Here is a 24,660-nt window from a genome sequence, read left to right on the forward strand (position 1 = left end):
AAAAAAAAAAAAAACTTGTAAAAATCTTATTTTAAAGAATGAATCAGAAATTTGTCTGTGTCCGTTAATTTGACAATAACCTTCAAACTGTAACACCGTAAACTTGTGATTTTTACTCAAATTTGACCAATTCATTTTCAAAGAAATTTTGAAAAAAAAAAGAAAGAAAGAGGGAGAGAGAGAGAGAAAGAGAGAAAAGGAATGTATCATTAAAAAAAAAAAAAGAATTATTTAATTTTCATTTCAAATCAAAAATTCTTTTAAAAATTTGGATAAAATTTGAGAGTAAAAATTAATATCAATAAATATAATTGATAAACTAACTTATTCAAAGAAAGAAAAAAAAAAGTTATTTTGAAAAGAAAGAGAGAGAGAGAGAGAGAGAAATGGAATGTATCATTAAGAAAAAGAATTATTTAATTATTTCATTTTCATTTCAAATCAAAAATTCCTTCAAAAATTTGATAAAATTTGAGAGTAAAAATTAATAACAATATATAAATTGTTTTTTTTTAATTTAGCATTTTTTTTTTTTTTTTATATATTTTTGAAACAAAAAAATTAAATTAAATTACTCACTATAAATAAATGGGAGAAAAAAAAAAATAGGAAAGAAGAAAATAAAGAATTTCCGGAAAAGGCTTAATTTTTTTTAATTCAAAAAAAAAATAAATTTTTTTATTTTCTTTTTTCTAATTTTCTTACTGCACTGAACATTGTACTTTTTTTTCCTTTTTCCTTTTTTTTTTTTTTTTTAAATCCAATTTAATTAGCCATCAAGAATAACAAAACCGGTTTTTTTTTCATCAATGATTTATGGAAATAACAGTAGCCCGGAATAGTAGTAGTAGTAGTAGTACTACTACTACTACTACTATAGCTGTTACCAGTTGTTATAGTGCTGATAATGATAATAACAATGATCATTATCAGCGGCCAATAACGGCAAACAAAAAATTGAAAGAATTGAAAAAATCTTGTCCTTGAGCAATACACATTTAATCTAAATTTTAGCAGTGAAACATCAATATAGCATTATTATTATTATTGCTATTATTACTATTATTATTATCATCGACAAAAATTTAACCTAAATTTAACAGCGAAACATCAATATAGCATCATCATCATTATCATTATTATTATTAATTATTGTTATTGTTATTATTACTATTATTATTATCAACAACGAAAATTTAATCTAAATTTAACAGTGGAACATCAATATAGCATCATCACCATCATTATTATTAAATATTGTTATTGTTATTATTATTATTATTATTATTATTATTATCATCAACAAAAATTTAATCTAAATTTAACAACGAAACATCGTCATTATCATTACTATTATTATCAACAAAAATTTAATCTAAAATTAACAACGAAGCAACCATATAGCATCATTATTATTATTATCAACAACAATTCATCATTGTTATCATTATCATTGTTATCAATTACTGAGCTATGATTAATACATAGCTAACATTCTTTCAATTACCTGAAAAAAAAAAATTTTTTTTTTTTAATACATTAATTTAATTTCTTTTTTTTTTTTTTTTTATTTGTCCTTCAACTCATTTACATCATTTCTCGTTTCTTTTTTCTTTGTCTGTTTTAGATTCTTTCCTTTTTTTTTTTTTTTTGTTTTTTCCAAACAAGAAAATATTGCATGAAAAAAGTGTAAAAATAAAAAAAAGAAGAAAAGAAGAGGAAATGTTTTTGTTAAATTTTAATGAAATTTTTTTATAAAATAATATTTATAATTATAAATTTGTTTATAAAATTATAATAAAATTCATATAAAAGAATGAAATTGATCAATGATCAAATTTTTGATTCTTTTTTTTTAAAAGTAATATTTGAAATGAACAAAAGAAATTGAAAAATAAGTGGAAAATTTAATTTGTATACGATATTATCATTAATAGATAAATGGATGAAAAAAAGTAGGCCAATTTTAAAATATTATTTTAAAAAAAAAAATAAAACTTGAATGATTGATTATATTTTACGTAATGATAGACAATATTTCAAGGTGATATAATTAATAAAAAATATTAATTTCATATTTTAATGTTTATTCTTATTTTTATTTTTTTAGCAATTACTTTTAGAGAATTTTTTTTAGCAACTGAATATATATCAGATTATATCTTTCATATAAACAAATTTTAATTTAAATTCTTAAATTGAATTAAGAATTTAAATTAAATTTAAATTATTATTTCTTCAATTGAACATTATTTTAAACAAATTGTTTATGTCATTTAAAAATTTTTTTTTCACTCAATTTATGAAACAAATAAATTCATTTGATAAATTATTTACTGATATGATAAATTAAAAGATAAGCTAACAATTCATAATTTATTTTATCTGAAAGCTTTTTTTTTAAGTAATAATTTTTGCATTATTAATTACTGTCTGGGAGACAAAAAAAAAAAATTCACTTTCTAAATTTTTACTAAATTTATTATTTCTTTATTTTTTAATCAATAATTTCAAAAATTTCCTTTTATCAAATTAATTATTTAAAATAAATAATTTAATTCTATTTTGCTAAATTTATTATTTCTTTTTTTAATCAATAATTTCAAAAATTTCCTTTTATCAAATTAATTATTTAAAATAAATAATTTAATTCTATTTTGCTAAATTTATTATTTCCTTTTTTTTTATCAATAATTTCAAACCTCTTTTTTTTATTAAATTATTTATTTCAAATTGATAATTTATTATTAATTTTTTTTCTTTTTTAAAATTTAAATCATTTTAAACATGAATAAATATTATCAATTTCCAATTGATTAATTTTGAATTCATTGATGTATAAATGACTGAAAATTAAAATTTAAATTTATAATAAATCAACCCCCCCTCCCCCATCACCTTCCTTAATATTATTAATTGATAAATGATTATTATCTAATTGAAATTTCTCATTGTTACAAATTTTTAATACATCTTTAATGGGACAACAATTATTTGTATTAAATATTTGTTGATGAAATTTCTCGTTTAAAATGATCTGCAAAAGTGTCAACCACATATATCATTGTTATGACATTAATTGTTGTTTATTAAATATATTAAAAGAAGAATTGCATTGCATCCGTTCCAATCATTTCATTTTATAATAAATATTTTCTTTTTTCTTTTGTTTATTTTTTTTGTAATTTATTTGTTCATTTTTTGTTTACTTTTTTTTTTTAATTTATTTGTTTATTTTTATTTTGTAATTTATTTGTTTATTTATTTACTAAATCATTCATCAGTTCCACTTCTTCTCTCTCGTTTTTAATTTTTAAATATTATTTGCATCATTGAATGTTTATTAATTAATTGTGAGGTGAAATAAATAAACAATTTTTTTTGTTTTTTCAATTTTTTTTTTCTTTTTTATATTTTGATTTTTTGATTATTTTGATTCAATAAATTCGCACCAAAAATTTATAAAATTAACGAGTACATTTTTTAATTTTCACTTGCATTTCAAAAATTTTAAATTTGTTAAAAAAGAAATAATAATATAATTTTTTTTTCAATGATTTAATCGGAATTAAATTTTAATTCGATTTAATCATTTCTAAGTTTGCTTAATAATTTTTCTTTTGTATTATTTTGATTTTTGTTACTAAATAATGAAAAACGAATATTTAAGTTACATTTTTTAATTTTCACTTGCATTTTAAAAATTTTAAATTTGTTAAAAAAAAATAATAATATAATTTTTTTTTCAATGATTTAATCGGAATTAAATTTTAATTCGATTTAATCATTTCTAAGTTTGCTTAATAATTTTTCTTTTGTATTATTTTGATTTTTGTTACTATATAATGAAAAATGAATATTTAAGTCTGTTATTTATAACAAATTTGAAAGTATGAATTTTTTTTCGAAATAGTTTAATTAATTTATTTTAATTAACTGATTTAATTCAAAGTAAATTAATTAACTTATTTACAAAGATAATCTTATGCGTTTTAATAATTTCAGTAATTTATTTATTTACCAAAATAATTTTATCTGTTTTAATGAATTTTAGTAATTTATTAATTTAACTAATTATTCGTCCATTTAAGTAAAATAAAAATGTATCTGTTAATTTCATAATTTTTATGCAAATTTTTTAAAATTTAAATATTATTTACAACATTGAATGTTTACTAGTCAGTTGCAATTAGTTTCAAAACACAAAAAAAGATATTACAAAATTTTTTTTTTTAAAAAAAAAGTAGAAAAAATATAATTAACAAAAAAAAAATATATTTTTGTTTTTTCTTTCTTTTTCTTTGCTATTTTAACGAAAAAATAAATAATTAGCAAAGAAAATGGGTGACAGTCATAATTTCAAAAAAAAAAAAAGAAAAAGAAAAAAGGAAAGAAAAAGTATTTTTAATAATTGAATAAGAAATTAATAAAACCAGAAGTATTGAGAAGTATTTGACAAATTGCAAAAAGTTAAAAAAAAAAAAGAAGAAGAAAAAAAAAATAATTGAAATGTGCAAAAAAAAAAAAAAAAACGGAATGTTATACGGAATTTTCTGGATGTTTGATCTGATCAACAATTTATTTTAATGTAATTTGTAATTTTTCATCTTCATAAACAGTTAACTTTTTCAGTAACATTCAATTTTACTTTAGTATTACTTAAATTCTTAATGAAAAAAAACTTTGGTGGGTGTAGTTTTTCTTTTTTGTTAAATTTAACATTATGATAAAATAAATCATTATGAATTTTTATTTTGAAAATTTTTTTAAATCAAAAAATTTTTGTTTGTTATTATTGTGTAACAAAATATTTCTTTTTTTTTTTATGAAATTATTATGATAATATGTTAAAAAAAGGAAGAATTATTATAATCAAAATATAATAATTTATTCATTATTCATTTTCATTATTTCCATTTATTGTAATTTAATAATTTTTTTTTTTTTTTTTTTTTAAATTTTAATTTATGATTGAATTTTAGTTAGCATTGATAATGATTGTTTATCATCCGGTTATTCGATCATTTTTTTTTTAAATATCAAAAAATTATATCATAAAAATAAATATGTATTGCATTATTTTCAATAATTAATTATTGATCTATTCCTTTCCTTTTTTTTTCTTTCTTTTTTCTTTTAATTATTCTAGAAAATTATTGGAGAAGTTACAGTTATATTAAAAATAATTTACATTTAATCGTTTTTTCTTTTTTTTTTTTAAATTTTCTTTTATGATTCAAAAAATTATTTTTAACGTATAAATTATTTTTGAAATTATACTATCATTCTTTTTTTGTTAATTAGAATTAAATATCAATACTATTTGTTTTTTTTTTTTTTTTAAATTGTTTATTTATTTTTGTTTATTCCTAATTAAGCATTAATTTTATGCAATTTTAATTTTCTTTTCATTCTCAAAAAAGAAAAAAATTATTTTATTTTAAAAATTAAAAATTTCTATAATAATCCGCAATTTAACATCATTGTTTTTAAAATGTCAATATAACAGGTATAATTTTTTTTTTTTTTTTAAAAAAAAAAGAAAAATGACCTATATAAAATAAAAAATGAAAAAAAAAAGAAAAAAGTAACCTATAAAAAAAGAGAAAGGAAAAATTACCTATCAAATTAGAAAGAAACAAGAAAGGAAAAGTGACCCAAATTAAAAATAAAAAAAAAAAATAACTTTGACAAAATCAGATCAATTTATTTTAATATATCATTTAATTTAGTGGTTTCGACGAAAAAGATATTCCATAAAAATTTGAATTATCATTTTTTTTTTCGTTTCATTTTAATAACTTTTCTATTTTTTAATTAAATTTTAAATTGTTTACGAAAAAAAATGGGTTTAAAATTTGGCTATGAAACAAATTGAAAAAGAAAAAAAAAAAAAAAAAAAAACTAATTTCAAGCAAAATTTTTATCAATGATATTTAACTTAAAATTAGAAATGATGAAAAAAAAAAAATTGATATTTCTTTTAATATTTTATAAATTTCTATTTTATTTTTTTAACTTTTTATTGCTTATTTATGCTATAAAATAATCATTTAATTATAGCATTCTGAAATTAATTCATTCAATGTAATAAAATAATAATTAATTAAACGAAGTAATAAAATTAAAACAAAATATTTTGCTAAAAATATTTTCGATATTAAAATTATTCACATTTCATTTTTATACATTTTAAAATTGCTATTTATGCTTAATGTAAACAAAAATTTTATTCATTTATAGATGAAATAAAATATGTAAGAAATGAATAAATTATATAATTGTTTTTTTTTTTCTTTTTCTTTCCCTTTTTTAAATTATATATTTAATTATAAATTTTTGTTGCATTACATTTTGCATATTTGCAAAAAAAAAAATTTTAAATTTTTTTGTTTTTTTTTTGTTTTAAAAAAAAAAAGTTACTATTATCAATGAATTCAAACAATGAAATACAAACCAATAAACATGTACCATTCATTCGGCAAATAATTGCTTGTTTCGTTCACATTTCTCAGCGAATTAACATCCAAAAAAAGTAGGAAGAGGATTAATTTTGTTAGCATTCTTTCAAAATGCTTTGTACCGGTTTTTAGTTTTTCTGTTAATCACATTTTAACCGGTTTTATCTTGTTTTTTCTTTTTTTCTTTTCTTTCTTTTTTTTTTTTTTAAATTCATTTTTAAACAATTCATCGAATTCTTTTTTTTTTTATCATCTCTTTCTCTTTATACAAATTTGAATATGCATATATTTAAAAAAGAAAAAAGAAATAATAATAATAATAATATTATTCATTTTTGTAAAAAAAAAAAAATTTTTTTTTAAAATAATAATTTTATTAAAAAATTTTGAAAAGAAAGGGATGATGAAAAAAAAAAAAGAAAGAAAGAGAGAGAGAGTGGAAAAGAAAGAAAGAAAGAATATAATTTTTTTATTCAAACTACTAAAAGAAGCATTTATTTTAAAAATTAAAAAAAAAAAATTAAAATTTTATAATTTTTAATTTGAATTGAAATTAATTTTTACAATATGAAACGTATTTAAAAAAAAAAAATAAATGAATGAATGAATGGTACTTGAATATTTTGCATAGCCTCAGGCATTAATAAATATGCTCATTGAGAATTAATTTTTTAAATTTCTTTTTTTTTTTTTTAAACAAAAATTATGGTATGGTAATTATACGAAGATATTAAAATTTAATTAAAAAAAAAATTTTTTTTTTAAAATTGTTTGATAGAGAAAGATATCATTGTATTATTTGAAATAAATTAATTTTTTGTAAAAATTTTAATATACAAAAATAGAATAAATTTTTTTTTTTTTTTTTTGTTCATATAATAAAAAATAAAATTTTTGAATTAAAAAATATATTTTTCTGATAAGATTGCATTTATTTGTTAAATTGTAATTATTTTTTGTTAAATATTATTTTTTTTTCTGTTGAATATTATTATTAAATTAAAAAAATTAAATTTGTTAAAGAATAATTAGCAAATAATTTTTTTTTTTTTTTTTGTTTCTTAAATGATTAATGATAATTATTAAGTATAATTTTAGGTTTATATGTATTTTATTAAAATGCTAAAAATCAAAACAAATTTTTTTTTTTTTTTTTTTTTTTTGTAAATCAATGAAATTTAATGAAAAGGAAATTTTAATGAATTTTACTGTGACAGATAAATGATAAATTTACAAAATACAGCGGGATAGTTTTGCTAGGTTGACGGACGTATTGCTGGAACGACAATTTTCACATGTCATTTTAATCAATGTTTATTAAAATTGGTACTGTTTTTTTTTTTTTTTTTTTTCTTTCCTAATCATGTTTCTCTTTTTTTTTTTTTTAATTTTAATTTATTTAGTAAATAAAAATGAAAAATTAAATGCATGAAAAATTTGCATAAATTTTAATTTAGCTGTTTATTGGTACTCTTTTTTTTTTTTTCTCTAGTCATGTTTTTCCTTTTGTTTCTTTTTAAATTTTAATTTATTTAGTAAATAAAAATGAAAAAATGAAATGCATGAAAAATTTGCATAACTTTAATTTAGGATAATTGAAAAAGAAAAAAGAAAGCGTAAGATTAGATTGTAATTAATTATAAATCAAATTATTCAATTATTACTTTTCACATCAACTAAAATCATATTTTGTTTAAATAAATATATCAAAGATTGAAATAAGTGATTTAAATGATTTTATAGAAAAATAGTTAGATTGTTTTGATTGATATGTTGATAAGTAGATAGAATAGATAGATAGATAAATGATAAGCATGCCCGTTAATGTTCATTTTAATTATAAATATATATAATTAAAATAACTTTTAATTGCATTGCATGGTTATCTCAAGTGCATCATTAAATCTGGTTTTGCTAAATTACAAGAAATGAGAATAATATCTAAATAGCTGTAAAAATTTCTTATTATATAACTATGATATAAAAGACACAAATAGGTAAGTAAATAAATATGAAATAAATAAATAAATAAACAAATAAATAAAATGATAAATTGTGATTATTAATCTATGAGAAAATAACTTATCATGAAATATCAAAAACAAATATTACATTTGATAATATTATAAATGAAATAATTTTATTGCTAAATTATTTCAAAGAATTTTTTCATAAGAAAGAGAGAGAGAGAGTGAGAGAGAGAGAGAGAGAAATGGTATGTTCAATGTAAAATTCTGTCAATATCATTTATTTCAAATTAAAATTTTATTACAAGGAAATGATTAGTTTAACGGAAATACGAATAAATAAATGAAAATAATGCATTGAGAATAACAAATTGTGAAAAGGTTAAAGGTTAAGGTTTTCTATTTTCTTTTTTTTTGATCTATCATTGACAAAAATTATTTCGCTCTTATCATTGATATCATTCATGTAAATTGACATTTTTGCTATCATTCTTTATCTTTTCTTCCATTTTAGATTGTTTGATCTGTCAATTTTACTCTGTCACACTTTATCATTAACTATCAATGCATTATCGTTTATTTGAATGCAAAATAAAATTTAAAAAAAAAAAAAAAAAAAGAAAACAAATTTATTTAAAATGTAATATCAATAGTAACTGCAAAAAAAAAAAAGAAAAAAAGAAACGAAAATATGCCTAATTATTTTTAATTTTTGATTAAATAATTCATTAATTGAAAAAAAAATTCTAATTATTTCTTTTCTTTTTTCTTCAAATAAAGTAAAAGTAATTAAAAAATATGCAATTTTATATTAATAATTAATATGCATGAAAATGGTTGAAATTTTTAGTCTGTTAAAATTGAAATTTGGGAAAAAAAAAAAAAAAACAAACATAATTGACGTGAAAATTAATGCCTTCTAAAGTAAAAAGTTCACTCTTTTTTTTTTCTTGCATAAATTTTCATTTATTTAAAAATTTTTTTTTTTGTTCTTTTTCAATTCAAATATCTTTTATAATATAATTCATAAAATTGTTAATTTATGTGAAATTATTTCTCAAAAAACTTGTTAATGCTATTTTTTTTTTTTTTTTTTGTTTGGATCAATTATCCCATTTTTCGATGTTTCATTATGATTTGGCCAATTTGATATTTTTAGAACGACATTTACCTTGCAGTCAATCTTATCTATATTATTTTAATTTCTATTCTTTTTTTTTTTTTTACTTTTTCAATAATTCTTTGTGCTGGTTATGCTTGAGATAATTCATACTTGAAATTTCGTTTATTTAAATATTTTGAATTCATTAATTGTTTCTTTTTGAATTGCTGCAATCATTCCTAATGTGAATTATTGCAAACGATTCTATTAATCAAATCAAAAGATAATTATTTTTTTCTATTGTAAAGATTTGAATATATTATTTTATCTTCAAATCATTAAGTGTTTTTTTTTTTTTTTCATTCACATTATCCAAAAAAAAACAATTAAATTTGTGATTAATTAAAATAAATTTTAATATTAATTCATTGCATCATTTATTTATTTTTTTTGCATTAAGTACTTTTTGATATTTTTTTTAAATGACTGCAATTTTTGCTAATTTTTTTTATATCATATAGTAATGATTAATCTAATAATAAAAGAAAAAAGAAACTACAATTATTTTAATGTTCAAAATTTATTGGCAATCTGTAAAAATAACATTAATGATAGTAATAATTATTATTACGTAAGTATTATTTTATCATAATCATTATTATTATTATCATCATCATTATACTAAAAAATTTGTGATAATGAAGCAAATAAAATATTTGATTTCCATATATATGAATTTGTTATAATTCTTTATTATTGTGTTCTTTTGTTTTTCTTGCTAGGATCAATCCAATAATTTAAAAGTTTTATGCATAATATTTTTTTTCTTCTATGGTTTTAAAAACAAAAAATAAATAAATAAATATTGTAGAAATGTTTCACTTGCGCACTTTGAAGAAAAAAAAAAAGCGGAAACAATACTGTAAAGTGCGTCGAGAGCACTTTGTAAAATCAGAATTGTCAATAATTTAAGCCTTTTCCAATTCATTTAACATTTGTAAATTTTAAAATTTAATTTAGAGAAAGTAATGCATTAAAATATTTAGCACTTTACTTAATACTTTTGCTCATGCGTAAGAATGTTGAATTTTTTTGCAATATGATGTTGCATTCTTCTAAAAATGAAATAAATGTTCAAATAATTTGTTTGCCAAATATACAATTTAAATTTTATTTTATTATACTTTTAACTAATTTTAGCACTAATGAAACATTCAAAAGTTACAGGTTATTATTATTGAAAATTATAAAATTATATTCAATTTTTCATACATATGTATATTTCACCCTGATGAATAGATTTAGTGTTTTATTTTTGACTTTGTTTTTGTTTTTATTTTTCTTTGCAATTTTCTCCCTTCCAAAATAAATGAAATATGACATTCGTTGTTTATTTTTTTTTTTTTTTTTTTTTTTTTGTTTTTATAAAATGAATTAATGAAGCATTCGATGCACCGAATTTGCTATTTATTATGTACAACAAAAAGATATAATATATATTTTATTTAGTTCTAACTTGTATTTTATTTCCAATATATAATTCTCCTTAATGAATATTTTTTCATGAATATTTTCTTTCTGACTTTTTTATTATCGGTTTTATTTACCTTTTGAAATTTTCTTGTTTTCAAAATAAACATCAAATTTATTCAAACTGATGAACTGACCTTCAATAATTTGTGTATTTCGCTTTTTGTTTGCTTTTTGAATGAAAAATTTTTTTGTTTTTGAAAATAAACAAAATGTAATTTTATTGTTTTGTTTTTATTTGTAAAATCGGCTGGAAAAATTTTTGTGGAATATATCAAAAAAATATAATTTTCAAATTGATAACATTATCATACAGTAGTTTGTTTCTCTTTTGTTTTGTTTTTTGTTTTTTTTTGCTTTTCCTTTATAAACTTGTTCAATTGCTGATTTTTGTGGAATTCATTTTCAAATTAAAGAAAAAAAAAGCGGAAACAGTTAGAAGTGATTTATCAAAATTATCAAAGAGAAAAAATTTTCTCTTTGAATAATATAGTAATGATAAAGTTCATCATCATATTCAATTCCATAAAAAAAAAAGAAAGCCATTAAATAAAGTATAACAAAATAGTCATTAAATCAAAAATAAAAAATAAAATTTTCTTCAGCGTTTTCTCTTTTTTTTTCTTATCCATTAATTATTTTTCTATTTTTTTTTTCTTTTTTAATTTAGAACACATTTATATTATTACACTGAAATAGATACTCTATGAAGGAGAAATTGTGTAATAGTTCGAGAATACAAAAATTATAGCGAGCAAAATATTTGGAAGTAAAAGTCTGTTTTTTCACTTTTTCCTTTTTCCTTTTTTTTTTTTTTTTTTTTTGTTTAAACATTTTCGTTTTCTTAATTACAAAATAAAATATGAAAAAAAAAAAATATCATTATGTTTGTCAGTATCATTTTCATCAAACGATTTATCTTTTGTTTTTCGTTTTTTATCTTTTTCATTTAATGAAAAATTTAAAGAGATAAAAAGTAGAGAAAAGATAATAGTAAGTAAGAATTATTGAAATGGGAGAAAATTTGAAGATAAATAATAATAATAGTAATGATAGTTTAGTAATTTATTGTTATTATTAGTAGTAGTAATGGGAGGAGGAGGAGGAGGAACAGGAAAAGGAAGATGAAGCTATAAAGAAAAAGCTAGTATACAAAAAAATTAAGTGTTATCTTCGTTTTTTTTTTTTTTAATTTTTGCGTCATAAACAGTTAGAAAGATTGAACCTGTTGAAAAATTAACGAAGCACTGAAAAAGAAGAAAGAAGAGGAAGAAGAAGAAGATGATGATGAAAAGAGAAGAGAAAGGATGTTTGATAAATCTAGTGTTACCAATTTCTACTGACGCATCTACTGGCGCATATGTACTCCCTCCCACATTCCGCCCTTCTTACTCTTCTTCTTCTTCGTCTTCTTCATCTTTAATACCGCCATAACGTTAATATACATATAAAAGGTTGGACGAAAATGAGAAAAATGATATGAGATGATGCGAATTCTTTCTGCTTACTGTTTTAATATATTTCAACAATAATGCTAGATTTTTTTTTTTTTTTTGCTCTAAATAATTTAATAGTTTGAATTTTGTTTTAATTTTAAGAAATTCTTTTTCAAAAGATTATAATTATTTAAAAATTGTTGAGAGAAAAAAAAAAAAGAAAATGCATAAAGTAATTTGTTTAACTGATTTACATTTCAGCTAAACTTCTTAATCTTTTTCTATTTTTTGAGATAATTTGAATATTATGAACAAAATTTTTTCATTTTTCTTTTTTATCCTTTTTATCTTTTTTTCCTTTTTTTGTTTTTATTTTGATTGATGATTATTTCACATTTTAGTAGAAAATGAAAACGATGATTTATTTAGCTTACATTTAATAGTAGTTTTTATCTTTTTCGTTTTCAGTTTGCTCAAAAAAATGAAAAAGAAAAATTTGAAGATAAATTCTCAATTTTTTTTACTATATTTTTATTTGTAAATTTTTATTATTACATTAATTAAAAATATATTTTTCAAATCCAAATTAAAATTTAAACAGTTAATTTGATTTTAATTTTCTTTGCAATTCCATACAAACTATGAAGTTGTTACTTTAAACCATTCTATTGTGAAAAATCCGTATTCACTGACATATTAATACTTGAATACTTACTTCTATTGTGAAATGGAGATGAAAAACAAAAATAGCTAAACATTAAAGTTACCTATAAAAGGTTCATAAGTCAAATTTGAGAATTCTAAATTTCTCATTTTTCAATTTTATCACTAATATTTTATATATATCACAAAAGGAAAAAAAAAAAAAACACGAATCATTAAATATCTGAGAAAACAAAAATACTTATCATAATATATCTACTATCACTTGAATATGTTAGCTTTCTATCATCTCTTTTTTTTTTACTTTCTTATGCAGTTACTACTTTCTTTTTCATTGAAACTATTTTTGTTTAATTTCAAATTTAAACATGAATTTTTATTTAGCTTACATTTAATAGTGGTTTTTATCTTTTTCGTTTTCAGTTTGCTCAAGAAGTAGGAATTAATTTTCAATAGATATGACTCTATACAGTATTATTTACATATGATTTTATACAGTATTTTGTTATGATTATTGTTGTTGTTGTTTCTTTTTTTTTTTGATTAAAATACACTTTTATTCACATGTATTGGAAAATTAATTAATTCATACTATAAACACTTTTATGTAATATTTATGTTAAAAGTGTAACGTAAATGAAACGTATAAAGCAAACATTACCATATCACTTTTTTTTTTTTTTTTTCATTTCCTTTTTTAGAAAAAAAAAGAATTTATTCTATGAATTTTATTGTAATATAAAGAAAAGAGAAAAGAAAAATGAAATTAAAAAGTTTTCTTTTTTTTTTTTTTTGCAGTGATGAGGCCTCACTTGGACGATGATGCATTACATTATAAAAAAAGACAACAGGAAGCGGAAAATCTTCGAAGGGTTGCATTTTACGGTGTAGCATTATCAACCATAGCTTCATTTATATGCGCAATTTCCGTACCAATGTTTTATAATTATTTGCAACATGTACAATCTGTTATGCAAAATGAAGTGGACTTTTGTAAATCACGCTCAAGTAATATTTGGCGTGAAGTAACACGAACACAGGTTAGTTAGTTAGTCAATTAGTTAATTACTTACTTAACTAATTGCTTACTAAATTATATGATTATTATTATATTATGTTTAACAAAAATTTTTATTTTTTTCTCTTTTTCGTTGTTTTATATTAAAAAAAAAAAAAAAAATTTAATATAACATTGAAATTCATTACATAGTGATAATTGTTTTGCAAAATTATCTATGCATTATAATAATTGCACAATGATAAATAGAAAAAAATTATATGATATAGCAATTTTTTCATGAAAAATGTTGTATTCTTAAATGTGCTAAAATTAAATGGTTCAATTTTCTATTATTATATTTTAATTTTTAGTTTCAAAATATATCCAAAATTTGAAATTTATTAATAAATTAAATGCAAAACATGAGAGAATGATTTTTTTTTTTTTTTTTTTTTTTTTGTATGTTATAATAAGTAAATAAAGAAATAAAAAATTTAAATAAATAATTATATATATAAATAAATATATATGTGTATCCAATTTCAAGGTAAACTAATCTATATACACTTTTTGAACTATCCCTTTTTACCGCATATCTCTATGACTGTAATCAAAATTCGCAAAATAAACCATTTATTGCATCAAATTCAATTAACATACTGTATTTTACCGTATCCTATAATGGCATACTGTATCATACTGTATCGTATCATATCACTAGTGATATAAACCATTAAATTGGTTATAAAAAGAAAAAAAAAAAGAATTTTACCATCTATAACATTGATTAAAATGGTAAAAATATTTAACATTTGTAAATAATTTCTTCTTTCATCTTTTTTTTCCAATTCCTTTTTCTTTCTTATTTTTGGCCTTCAAGCTAAAAATACAAAAGACTTATTCATTTCATTCTTATTTCATCTCAAAATTTATTGTTCAGTGTAGTAATTTGCATGACAAAAAAAAAAAAAAAAAAAAAAGGAACAAAAAAAAATTCTCTAAGTAATAGGATAAATTTTTATGTTGTTTCATATAATGCGGTACAGGTACCAACCATCACCATCATTATCATATTACCATTGACAAATTTTCTTTTCTCCCTCTCTCTTTCTCTCTCTTTCCTCGTTTATTGTACTAAGTAAAACCGGAAATTTCTAAACAGGTAGCATATCTTATTTTAAAATTTCTTTTTTCTTTCCTTTTTTTTTGTCTGAAATTCTTGTTCCAAAAAAAAAAAAAAAAAAAACGAATAAAAAAATGTAATTAATTGAAAAAAAAAGAAAAAATAAATTTTTTTTTTTAATGAAAAACATGCTTTGGTAATGCAGAACTTAATATTGAAAGTTATACTTCAATATTTTTATTGGTGTAATATTTCAATAAAAAAAGAAAAAAGTATATAAGAAGAAAAAAACAGTATTTTTTTCTTTATTTTTTTCCATCTTTTTTGATTTTAGATGAAATTGGGTAAGTTACTTTAAATGGTAAAGGAATTTTATGTCTCTTGCATTTCACTTATCTAATTTTTTATTTAACTGCAAGGTCAAAATTGAATTGTGATCACAAATACAACTATGGTTAATTTACTGAATTGAATTATATGATTAATTAATTAGTTGATTTAAGCAAAGAAAAGAAAAATAAACAATGGCTAAAGCAACATAAACAGTTAAAAGAAATATTAAATTAAACTGAATTAAATTATGCCAAAAAGCTGCTCACAATTTTATGCTAATCATTCAAATAGAATTATGGAAAATATGTGAAAGATACATTTTCCATTTGCCATTTGATTTAGTATCAAATTTAGTATTAAATACTTTTCACAATAATATTATTTTTAAGTGTTACAGTGGTATGAATATTAACAATGAAAATTTCTATCAATTAATAGTTTGAATTTAAACCTAAATTTCATCAAATTCAATGATGACAAAAAAGAAAGAAAAAGGAAAATAAAAAATGAAAGAACGTGTAATAAATTTAATTTACACGAAGTATTTTAATTTTTTTTCAAGGTAAAAATTACATCCAAAAATTACAGTCACAATTTCACAAATTGTTGTAAATATAAAATTTTGTTTTCTGTTTAAAATCAAAAAATTTTTCCTTTCAGTTAAATACATAAATTTATATATCTTATTTCTTAAATTGTTTCACTATCAAATTTTTTTTTTTTCAATTACTATTATTTTTCTTTAGCAAATTTTTTTTGAGAAAAAGGAAAACGAAATAAGTATAATTTAAAAATTAAAAATTCTTTTTTTTTCTCTTCCCTATAATTATGGATGCCATTTATATTTCTAATTTCATACCTTTTATTATTATAATTTATTATTGCTATTATCATTTACTTTCTTTTCCCTTCTTTTATTAACAAAAATGATTCATTGAAAAAAAAAAAAAAAAAAAAAAACTTTGAAAATTTTTATATACAAAGAAGATTTTGAATTTAATTTAATAGGAAATTTGAAAGAAAAAAGAAACTAAATAATAGTTTCGATTAAATGACTTTTCTTTTTGATGAAATAAGAAAAAAAAAATGTAATGATTGAAATTTTATATCCATGAAAAAATTATAAGAATTTTTCAAACAATTATTTTATTTGCACAAATAAAATAATCGTTTTTGCTTTGCAAAATTTTCATATTTTCATTTTATTGAATTCCATTTTTATAAATTAAACTAAAACATTGAGAAAAACAAATTCTACAATATTTCATTAATTTAAACAAATAAAATAATGGCGCATAAGCTAGGTTTAACTATGGTTTATGAATAACTGCTAGCATTCATAGAAAATTTTTTTCAGTAATTTATTTTTGAATGATTGAAGAATAAAACATAAATTTGTTGTCTGACCTGAAATATAGTATTGTTACAATGACTTCAAAACAGAAATTAAAATAGATTTTTGTGAGTTAGCTCAATTTTTTTTTTTTTTTTTCAATTCGTTGATTAAATTAGAGAAACGGATGGAAAATTTCGAATTTTTAAACAAAATATTGTTCTTCGTGATGCTATCTTAGCTTTAAATAATCATTTTGCTATTGCTTATCACTGATATCAATTATTATCATCATTATATCATAATTATGCTAATAATAAATGAATGATGATTGATTGGTCAATCATTTTTAATTAAATTAATTTAACTCTAAAAGCACTTTTTTTTTTAACAGTGAAAATTAACTTTATTGTATCTTACTTTTCCTTATAATTTTTTCTTTTTTTTTTTCAGTTAATTTAATATTTGCTAGCAATTTGAATTACAAGTAAAGTAATTGTTAAAACGTTTTTCAGTGATTTTTTTTTTTTTTTTGTGATAATGAAAAATTTATTTAGGAATGAGAGAAAAAAAAAATTACTATTTAGGAAAGAAAATCAATATAATCATCCGATGAGTAATAATTATAAACATTCGATGTGTAATTATATTTAAAATTGAATAATTGAATAATTGATAATTATAAATTCTCTTTCCTTAAGTAATAATTTCTCTTTCATAAATAATTCAACTTCCATAGTATTTCTTGATAATAATTTATAAAGCGGGTATTTTTTGCACTTCATATCATAGATTATACATTTATTATGAACATAATCTATAAATTTCAACTAAAAAAAAGTTTCAAAAAATCAAATTGAATTTCAAATATTTGATAATAAATTATAATCCATTTGGCAGCATATATTTACAGCACAATTTTCCTATAAAGTTTTACATTTAAATTAAATATGAGTCTTCTTAAAAGGAAATCTTGCTAAAAAGCTTTAGTTTTGAATTAAGCATGAACTTATAATTTCAGATTTAATCATAAAAACATTAAAAAAAGGAATTTAAATTAAAATGTAAATTTATGATAAGTATTGGAATAAAAGCTATAAATTCGTTTTGTGATATTATTCAAAAATTTTTGTCACAATAATTAAAATATCTGCAGTTTTAACATATTTTCACTTTATTTAATAAGAATATTTTTCGTGGTTACATGTAATTAATTTTTATTGTATTTAATACTTTATTCAATGTCAAATTTCAATTTGCATTTTACAAATATATTTTAGACGAAAATTTCAAATGAAATTTATTATTTTTATTTTTATAGCAAACATGAAAATTCGTCAATGATAATTAGCAACAATTAATGTCATTGGTTAAATATCATAAAGTTACCAAACATTTTATCACTTATTTTCTTGTACATTAAAAAGCAGTTTAAGCAGCAATTAAATTAATAAAACAAGTTAATAAGTTAGAATTTAGCAAAAATTATGCAAGTATTATAATTGAAAAAAAAAAAAAAAAAAAGAAAAAAACTAGTTTATTTTCAAACTCGTAAGTTTGTTATAGCATAAACAATAATAATTTTATGGAAAATTTATTTATTTTAATAACATTATGGAAAATTTGTTTATTTTATTAGTAATCTAATTTTAATAGCAATCTTAATTTAATAGCAATATCGAAAAAGAATTATTATTCGTGTCGATAATTATTATTTAATTCATATTTGATTTTAATCTGTTTCAGTTCTTTTTCCTCATTTTTATTGAAATGCTTCTTCTTTTCTTTTTTTTTGAAGCACTTAGCATATTCATCAATTGTTGTTTACTTTTTTAAAATCATATATAATTTAATTTAAATTAAATCTAATTTTGATAATTAGTAACACTTGGTGTTTTAATATAATATATTGTTAGGATAATATGCAAAGGTTGAAATTAAAAAAAAGATAGAAAATTTAATTTTTGTTTTTAAAAAAATAGTAAAAAAATTGAAATTAAAAAAGAGGATCGAAAACAGATTAAAAGAAAAAGATTGAAAATTTAATTTAAAAACATATTTGAAAATTTTTGAAAAAAAATAAAAAAGAGATAACTCTTCTTATTTTTTTATGTCTTTTTTTTTTTTGGAGAGAGAATAGCTGAGTGAACTATTTTTACAGTTGTAAAGAATTTAACGAGATAATGAAAGATTTTAAATTAATTTTGTTTAAGGTATTATCAAAAGTAAATGGTGAATTACGGAGCCGTAGGCAAGCCGGTTATGACAGCTATTCGACCAGTGAGGACATACGTGGTGCTGGTGTCAGTGGTGGTATTATGACAAGTTTTGGTGGAGTTACGGGTGCACCTTCTGCACCTGGTGGTGGTTGCTGCGGTTGTGGTGTATCACCACCTGGGCCACCTGGTGAGCCTGGTCCAGATGGAAGTGATGGTGCTGATGGTGAACCAGGACCACCAGGTAAAGATGGAGAGGATGCACCACAGGAACCACCTACGCAACCTCATATTGTAAGACTTTTTGCAAAATTTTTATCAAATTAGTGCACATTCAAATGAGAGAAATCGTTATGCAATGTAATACAGGAATGGTGTTTCGATTGTCCAGATGCACCAGCCGGTCCAGCAGGAAATCCAGGACCGAAAGGTCCAAAGGGTAGACCTGGACCACCAGGAAAGGATGCAGATGGTGGTAATAGAGGACCACCAGGACTGCCAGGTGAACCAGGACCAAATGGCGCACCAGGTCAAGCAGGTCCAAAAGGACAACCAGGAGTGCCTGGAACTGTGATTGAAAAAACTCTACCACCAGGTCCACCAGGACCACAAGGGCCACCTGGTCAACCCGGTACACAAGGACCAGCTGGACCGAAAGGTAATCCTGGACAAGATGGACAACCAGGACCACAAGGTGATATAGGAAAAGATGGAGCACCTGGTAAACCAGGTAGCGATGGAATAACTGGACCACAAGGAGAACGTGGTTCTTCCGGTTCATGCGATCATTGTCCACCACCACGAACAGCACCTGGCTATTAACACATATCATTTGATATAATATGCTACACCGATGATCTTTGCATAAATCTTTACATTTTACGCATTCCGTCTCTGATAAACTTGAAATTTTTCTACAAAAAAAAAAAAAAAAAAAAAAAAAAAAAGATAACAATTAATTTAAACAAAAATTTACAAAAAATACTGCAAAACATAAAAAACTAATGCATGATAAAAAACAAAAACAAAAATAAAAACAAAAAAAAAAAAAAAAAAAAAAACAAAAAACATAAAACAAAACAGAACGAAAAAAAAAAAACCTAAAGGAAAAAGAATTACAATTGGTGGAACATTTCCACCCAAATTTTTTTTTTTTGTCTATTCTGCCTTCTCTTTCATTTCCTTTCACTTTTTTGTTTTTTTATTTTTATTTAAATAATGAAAGAAAAAAAAAAGAGAGAGAGAAAAACCTGTTTCTTACATTGTTATTTTAATGAATCATTTTATTTTCACCAAAAAAAAAAAGCATTGCAGGAATTATCAATGTAATCATTTGATAAATTAATTATTTTTTTTTTTTTTCTATGAAAATAATACCTCGAAGAGAAAAATTCTATCAAAATTTTTGCATTATTTGCTACAAAAGTCATTTGTAATTACTCAAATTTTTAATATTATAGCAAAAAAAAGAAAAATAAATCAATCAGTTAATTAATTAAAATATTAAACTACTGCCTTCCTACTGTATTATTATTTATTATTTTTATTTTTTATTTCTTCATTAAAAATCTTTTACTGCCACATTTTATGTTTTATTATTGTCAAATATACCTTAGAATGAGTCTTAAAAAGAGTTGTAAATTTGAAAATTTTTTTAAAATCATTTATTAACACATGATATTATGAAGTTAAATAATATGCTTTCTCGAAATGTTAAATGTTTGAAATTAAAATGAAGACAAAATTGAAAACGAAAATCAACTTTTACTGTACATTTGTTTTATTTTATTATTTCATTCATTTTTTTTTTTTTTGCTTCATTTTAAATTGAATTGAACAATTAACAATGCAATGAAAAACATCATTAATTTGTAATGGTAAATTAAATTTTTTAATTTAACAAAAAGTTATCTTTCAAATTACAGAGATTACGGTATTACAGTATACATAATGTTTTATAAAATCAAATATCAAATGTACTCTATGCTACTAATTGTATGATTTCCTTGCAATGCTTATTATATTGAAAATCCTAATTAGTCTTTTTAATTGCAGTATTCCTTATGCATAAAACATATACAGTATACTTACTTACAGTACACTTACAGTATACTATAAAGCACAGTACTTTATAAAGTTAAAGTATTGCTTAATATGATTTTTTAAATAGCAAAAAAATGAAAAAGTTCACTGTCTTTCTACTAATTTTTACCATGAAATTAATTTAATTACTTTTTAATAAAGAATTATTTCATAAAAAATTTTTTCATTATGAGTACATTTTCAGAAACGCTATTACTTTTATTTCTTTTTTTTTACTTTTATCTTTCTATTTCTCTTGTACTTATCATCTTATCCTTCTTTAATTTCTTTTTTTTTTTAAAAAAAAACATTAACATTGAACAAATAGATTTGTTTATTTTTAAAACAAATCCAAAACAAAAATTCAATATAATAAAATTTGAAAAATTTGTTCAAATTCTTGGCTAATTAATTAAATTCCTTCGAAATTTTTTTTGTTTTCAATGTTCTTGTTTTTTTTTTTTAATATTTCTTATTTTATTTTTATCACATATATTTTATAAAATAGTTTAAAAATATACTTAAACATAAAAATTACTTTCTTATGATAATGAACTGCCTATAGCAGATATGTTAACGAATAAATGTATCTATTTGATTTAATTATGCAAAAATTTCTCTTTGATATGCCGATTATTATACTATTTATCATATCTCTGCTTATTTACTATTGTTTTAATTTTCTCTGCACCCTGTATGAAATTTAATTTAATCAACTGAAATGCATTAGTAATGAAATTTGTCTTCAAAAAAAAAAAAAAGCACGAAAACATTACTGATAAAATGAATCATCACTATCATTTTTATATTTTTAAATAAAAACATTTAACTTCTCCTAGATGACAAAAAAAAAGACAGAGAGAATGTTGAGTAATAAAATTAAAAAAAAAAAAGAGAACAAACCAAAACATTAAATTCCAATGCTATTAATAAAATTTAAATTTACATTTTACCGTACCTTAATAAAGTTTAATGATTGCATGAGACATCATGTATATTGTTGAATTTATAAATTTTAAATTTTATTTAATTTTAAAATTAATTCATGAATGGAACTACCGAAATTGGTTTACTTCGTTTTTATAACAGTTATTGCATCAAACACATATTAGCTATTATTTTAAATAAAAACTAAATTTATAAGTTTCAAAATTGCAGAAAATTCATCGCTTACATTTGCATTTATTCATCGACATTTCATCCAAATAAGCGCAAATGTTACTCACAATAGCAATTTATACACATTTAAATTTTTAATTTATAATGATAATTTTTAATTTGCAATAGCAAAATATTATCAAACATAATTTTTATTAATTTTTAAACTTTAAAAGTATGAAATAGTTTAAAATGTACCAGGATCAGCTTATTTCCATGATACTTTATTAAATGTTTCTTTTAATAAAAAAAAAAATTAATAGGCACATTTCCATAATAATTTGATTTCAATGATGAGATCATGGGTATTCGCCAATGTAACTGAAATTTTTATTTCCAATTTAGCATTGGATAAAATTAAAAAATTATAAAAATGGATAATCAAAATTAAAAAATCTCAAACGCTAAGACAAATACTCATTGCACTGAATTGTTTTATACAACTTTTAAACTTTTATCGTAATAAATACAGCATTGAAGTTGTATAAAGTTTACAAGATATAGGAAAAAAAATTGGAATTTTAATTTATAATTAAATATTTTGTTCATTAAGATAAATGCAATAAAAGTCAGCAAATAGTAGGAATATCGGTTGGAAAATAATTTATAAAATTTTTGATAAAAGCTTAATTATCCTTATTAAAAGGGATATTATGATGATTTCATTTATAAAGCTAATTCATACACATATATGTTCATTAATTAGCAATTAAATGAGTTTAATCTGAAACAGGAAATCAGAAATAATTTAAGCAGACTAATACTTAAAATCGATTAATACTTAAAATTGATTACTTAAAAACGATTACTTAAGAAAACAAACATTAACGTATAAATTTGCAGTTTGTGATAATTAAAGAGGACATTAGCAGTAATTTCATAGATTTGAATTTGCATATTGTTTAATGCACATACTTTTTTTTTTATTAACATTTTTTTTATTTATTTAATAAAATGAAATATTTATTCAAATATCTTTTCTTTTTCTTTTTTTTTTTTTTTTTCAAAAAAGAATACGATATCATGAAATGAAATTTTGATCATAAAAGTGATAAAAGTGTGATAAATGAAAAGATGAAATTATCATATCATAAATAAAATATAGTATTTAACTGACCGACCAAATGATAAGATTTAATTTTCTTATCTAATTGTAATAAAATATTTGAAAAAAAAAATGATAGAAAGAGAAGAAAAGAGTTGAAATTTTCTTTTGTTATATCAAAATAATATTTTCTTTTCTTCTCATCTATCGTAAAAAAGAAAAAGAAATGAAAAAAGTTAAACAATTTATTGTAAAATCAGTTGCATTTCCACATTTTTTCATTTTGTGCAATTACTTTTGACAATTTAAATAGTATTAATGGCCTTGGAAAGAAAGAGAATTCGTAATGTGTAACCTTTCACTGTTAATAGTGAAATATAAAATTTTCAATTTCAAAAAATTTCAACCAAAAATTTTCAATAAAGTTTAAATAATCAAAAGAAGTGAAAAAAAAAAATAAATAATGCATTTACATTTATTTATTTTTTTTTTGTTGAAGATAAATTTCTTTTTTTTTTTTTTTTCATGCTTATTAATTTATTAAATTATTTGCTATTCAAATAAAACATATGACAATTATTTTGTAAAAATAATTTAATACTAATAGGCATATGAATACATTTTTTTTAATTTGTTGAAATTAATTGTCACCTAGTATTTACTTGTCTTCATTTCTTGCTGATTGCTTATTTATTATTAACTTATCATTTAATATTATTATTTGACATATAATTCTTGCTCATCACTTATCATTTATTTGTCATTCAATTCCGTCTTATTGTCCGTCATTCAATTCTTGCTTATTGCTTATTTATTATTAACTTATCATTTAATATTATTATTTGACATATAATTCTTGCTCATCACTTATCATTTATTTGTCATTCAATTCCGTCTTATTGTCCGTCATTCAATTCTTGTTTATTACTTGTTTATTATTTACTTATCATTTAATATTATTATTTGACATATAATTCTTGCTCATCACTTATCATTTATTTGTCATTCAATTCCGTCTTATTGTCCGTCATTCAATTCTTGCTTATTGCTTATTTATTATTAACTTATCATTTAATATTATTATTTGACATATAATTCTTGCTCATCTCTTATCATTTATTTGTCATTCAATTCCGTCTTATTGTCCAGCATTCAATTCTTGCTTATTGCTTATTTATTATTAACTTATCATTTAATATTATTATTTGACA

At 20.2% G+C, this 24,660-nt stretch overlaps 1 protein-coding gene and 1 further gene across 3 annotated transcripts; one reads left to right on the forward strand and one right to left on the reverse strand.

Annotated features, from left to right (window-relative positions):
• Nucleotides 1-7,771: 7,771 nt before the first annotated feature.
• Nucleotides 7,772-19,986, forward strand: Bm8444 (the record flags this gene model as incomplete). Of its 2 annotated transcripts, XM_043075950.1 has the most annotated exons (4): nt 7,772-7,787; nt 13,958-14,199; nt 19,162-19,458; nt 19,534-19,986. In XM_043075950.1, the coding sequence occupies 4 exons, from the start codon at nt 7,772-7,774 to the stop codon at nt 19,984-19,986; spliced, it is 1,008 nt and encodes a 335-aa protein (XP_042931884.1). The 2 variants fall into 2 exon arrangements, with proteins under 2 accessions (XP_042931884.1, XP_042931885.1); XM_043075951.1 differs by lacking the exon at nt 7,772-7,787 and having other exon boundaries at nt 13,960-14,199.
• On the reverse strand, nt 12,309-12,488 carry Bm16583. The gene has a single exon (XR_006228068.1). The product of XR_006228068.1 is annotated as a pre-microRNA Bm16583 (primary transcript).
• Nucleotides 19,987-24,660: the final 4,674 nt, after the last annotated feature.

The sequence above is a fragment of the Brugia malayi genome (genome assembly GCF_000002995.4).
Source record: "Brugia malayi strain FR3 genome assembly, contig: Bm_v4_ChrX_scaffold_001, whole genome shotgun sequence".
NCBI classification, from domain to species: domain Eukaryota; kingdom Metazoa; phylum Nematoda; class Chromadorea; order Rhabditida; family Onchocercidae; genus Brugia; species Brugia malayi.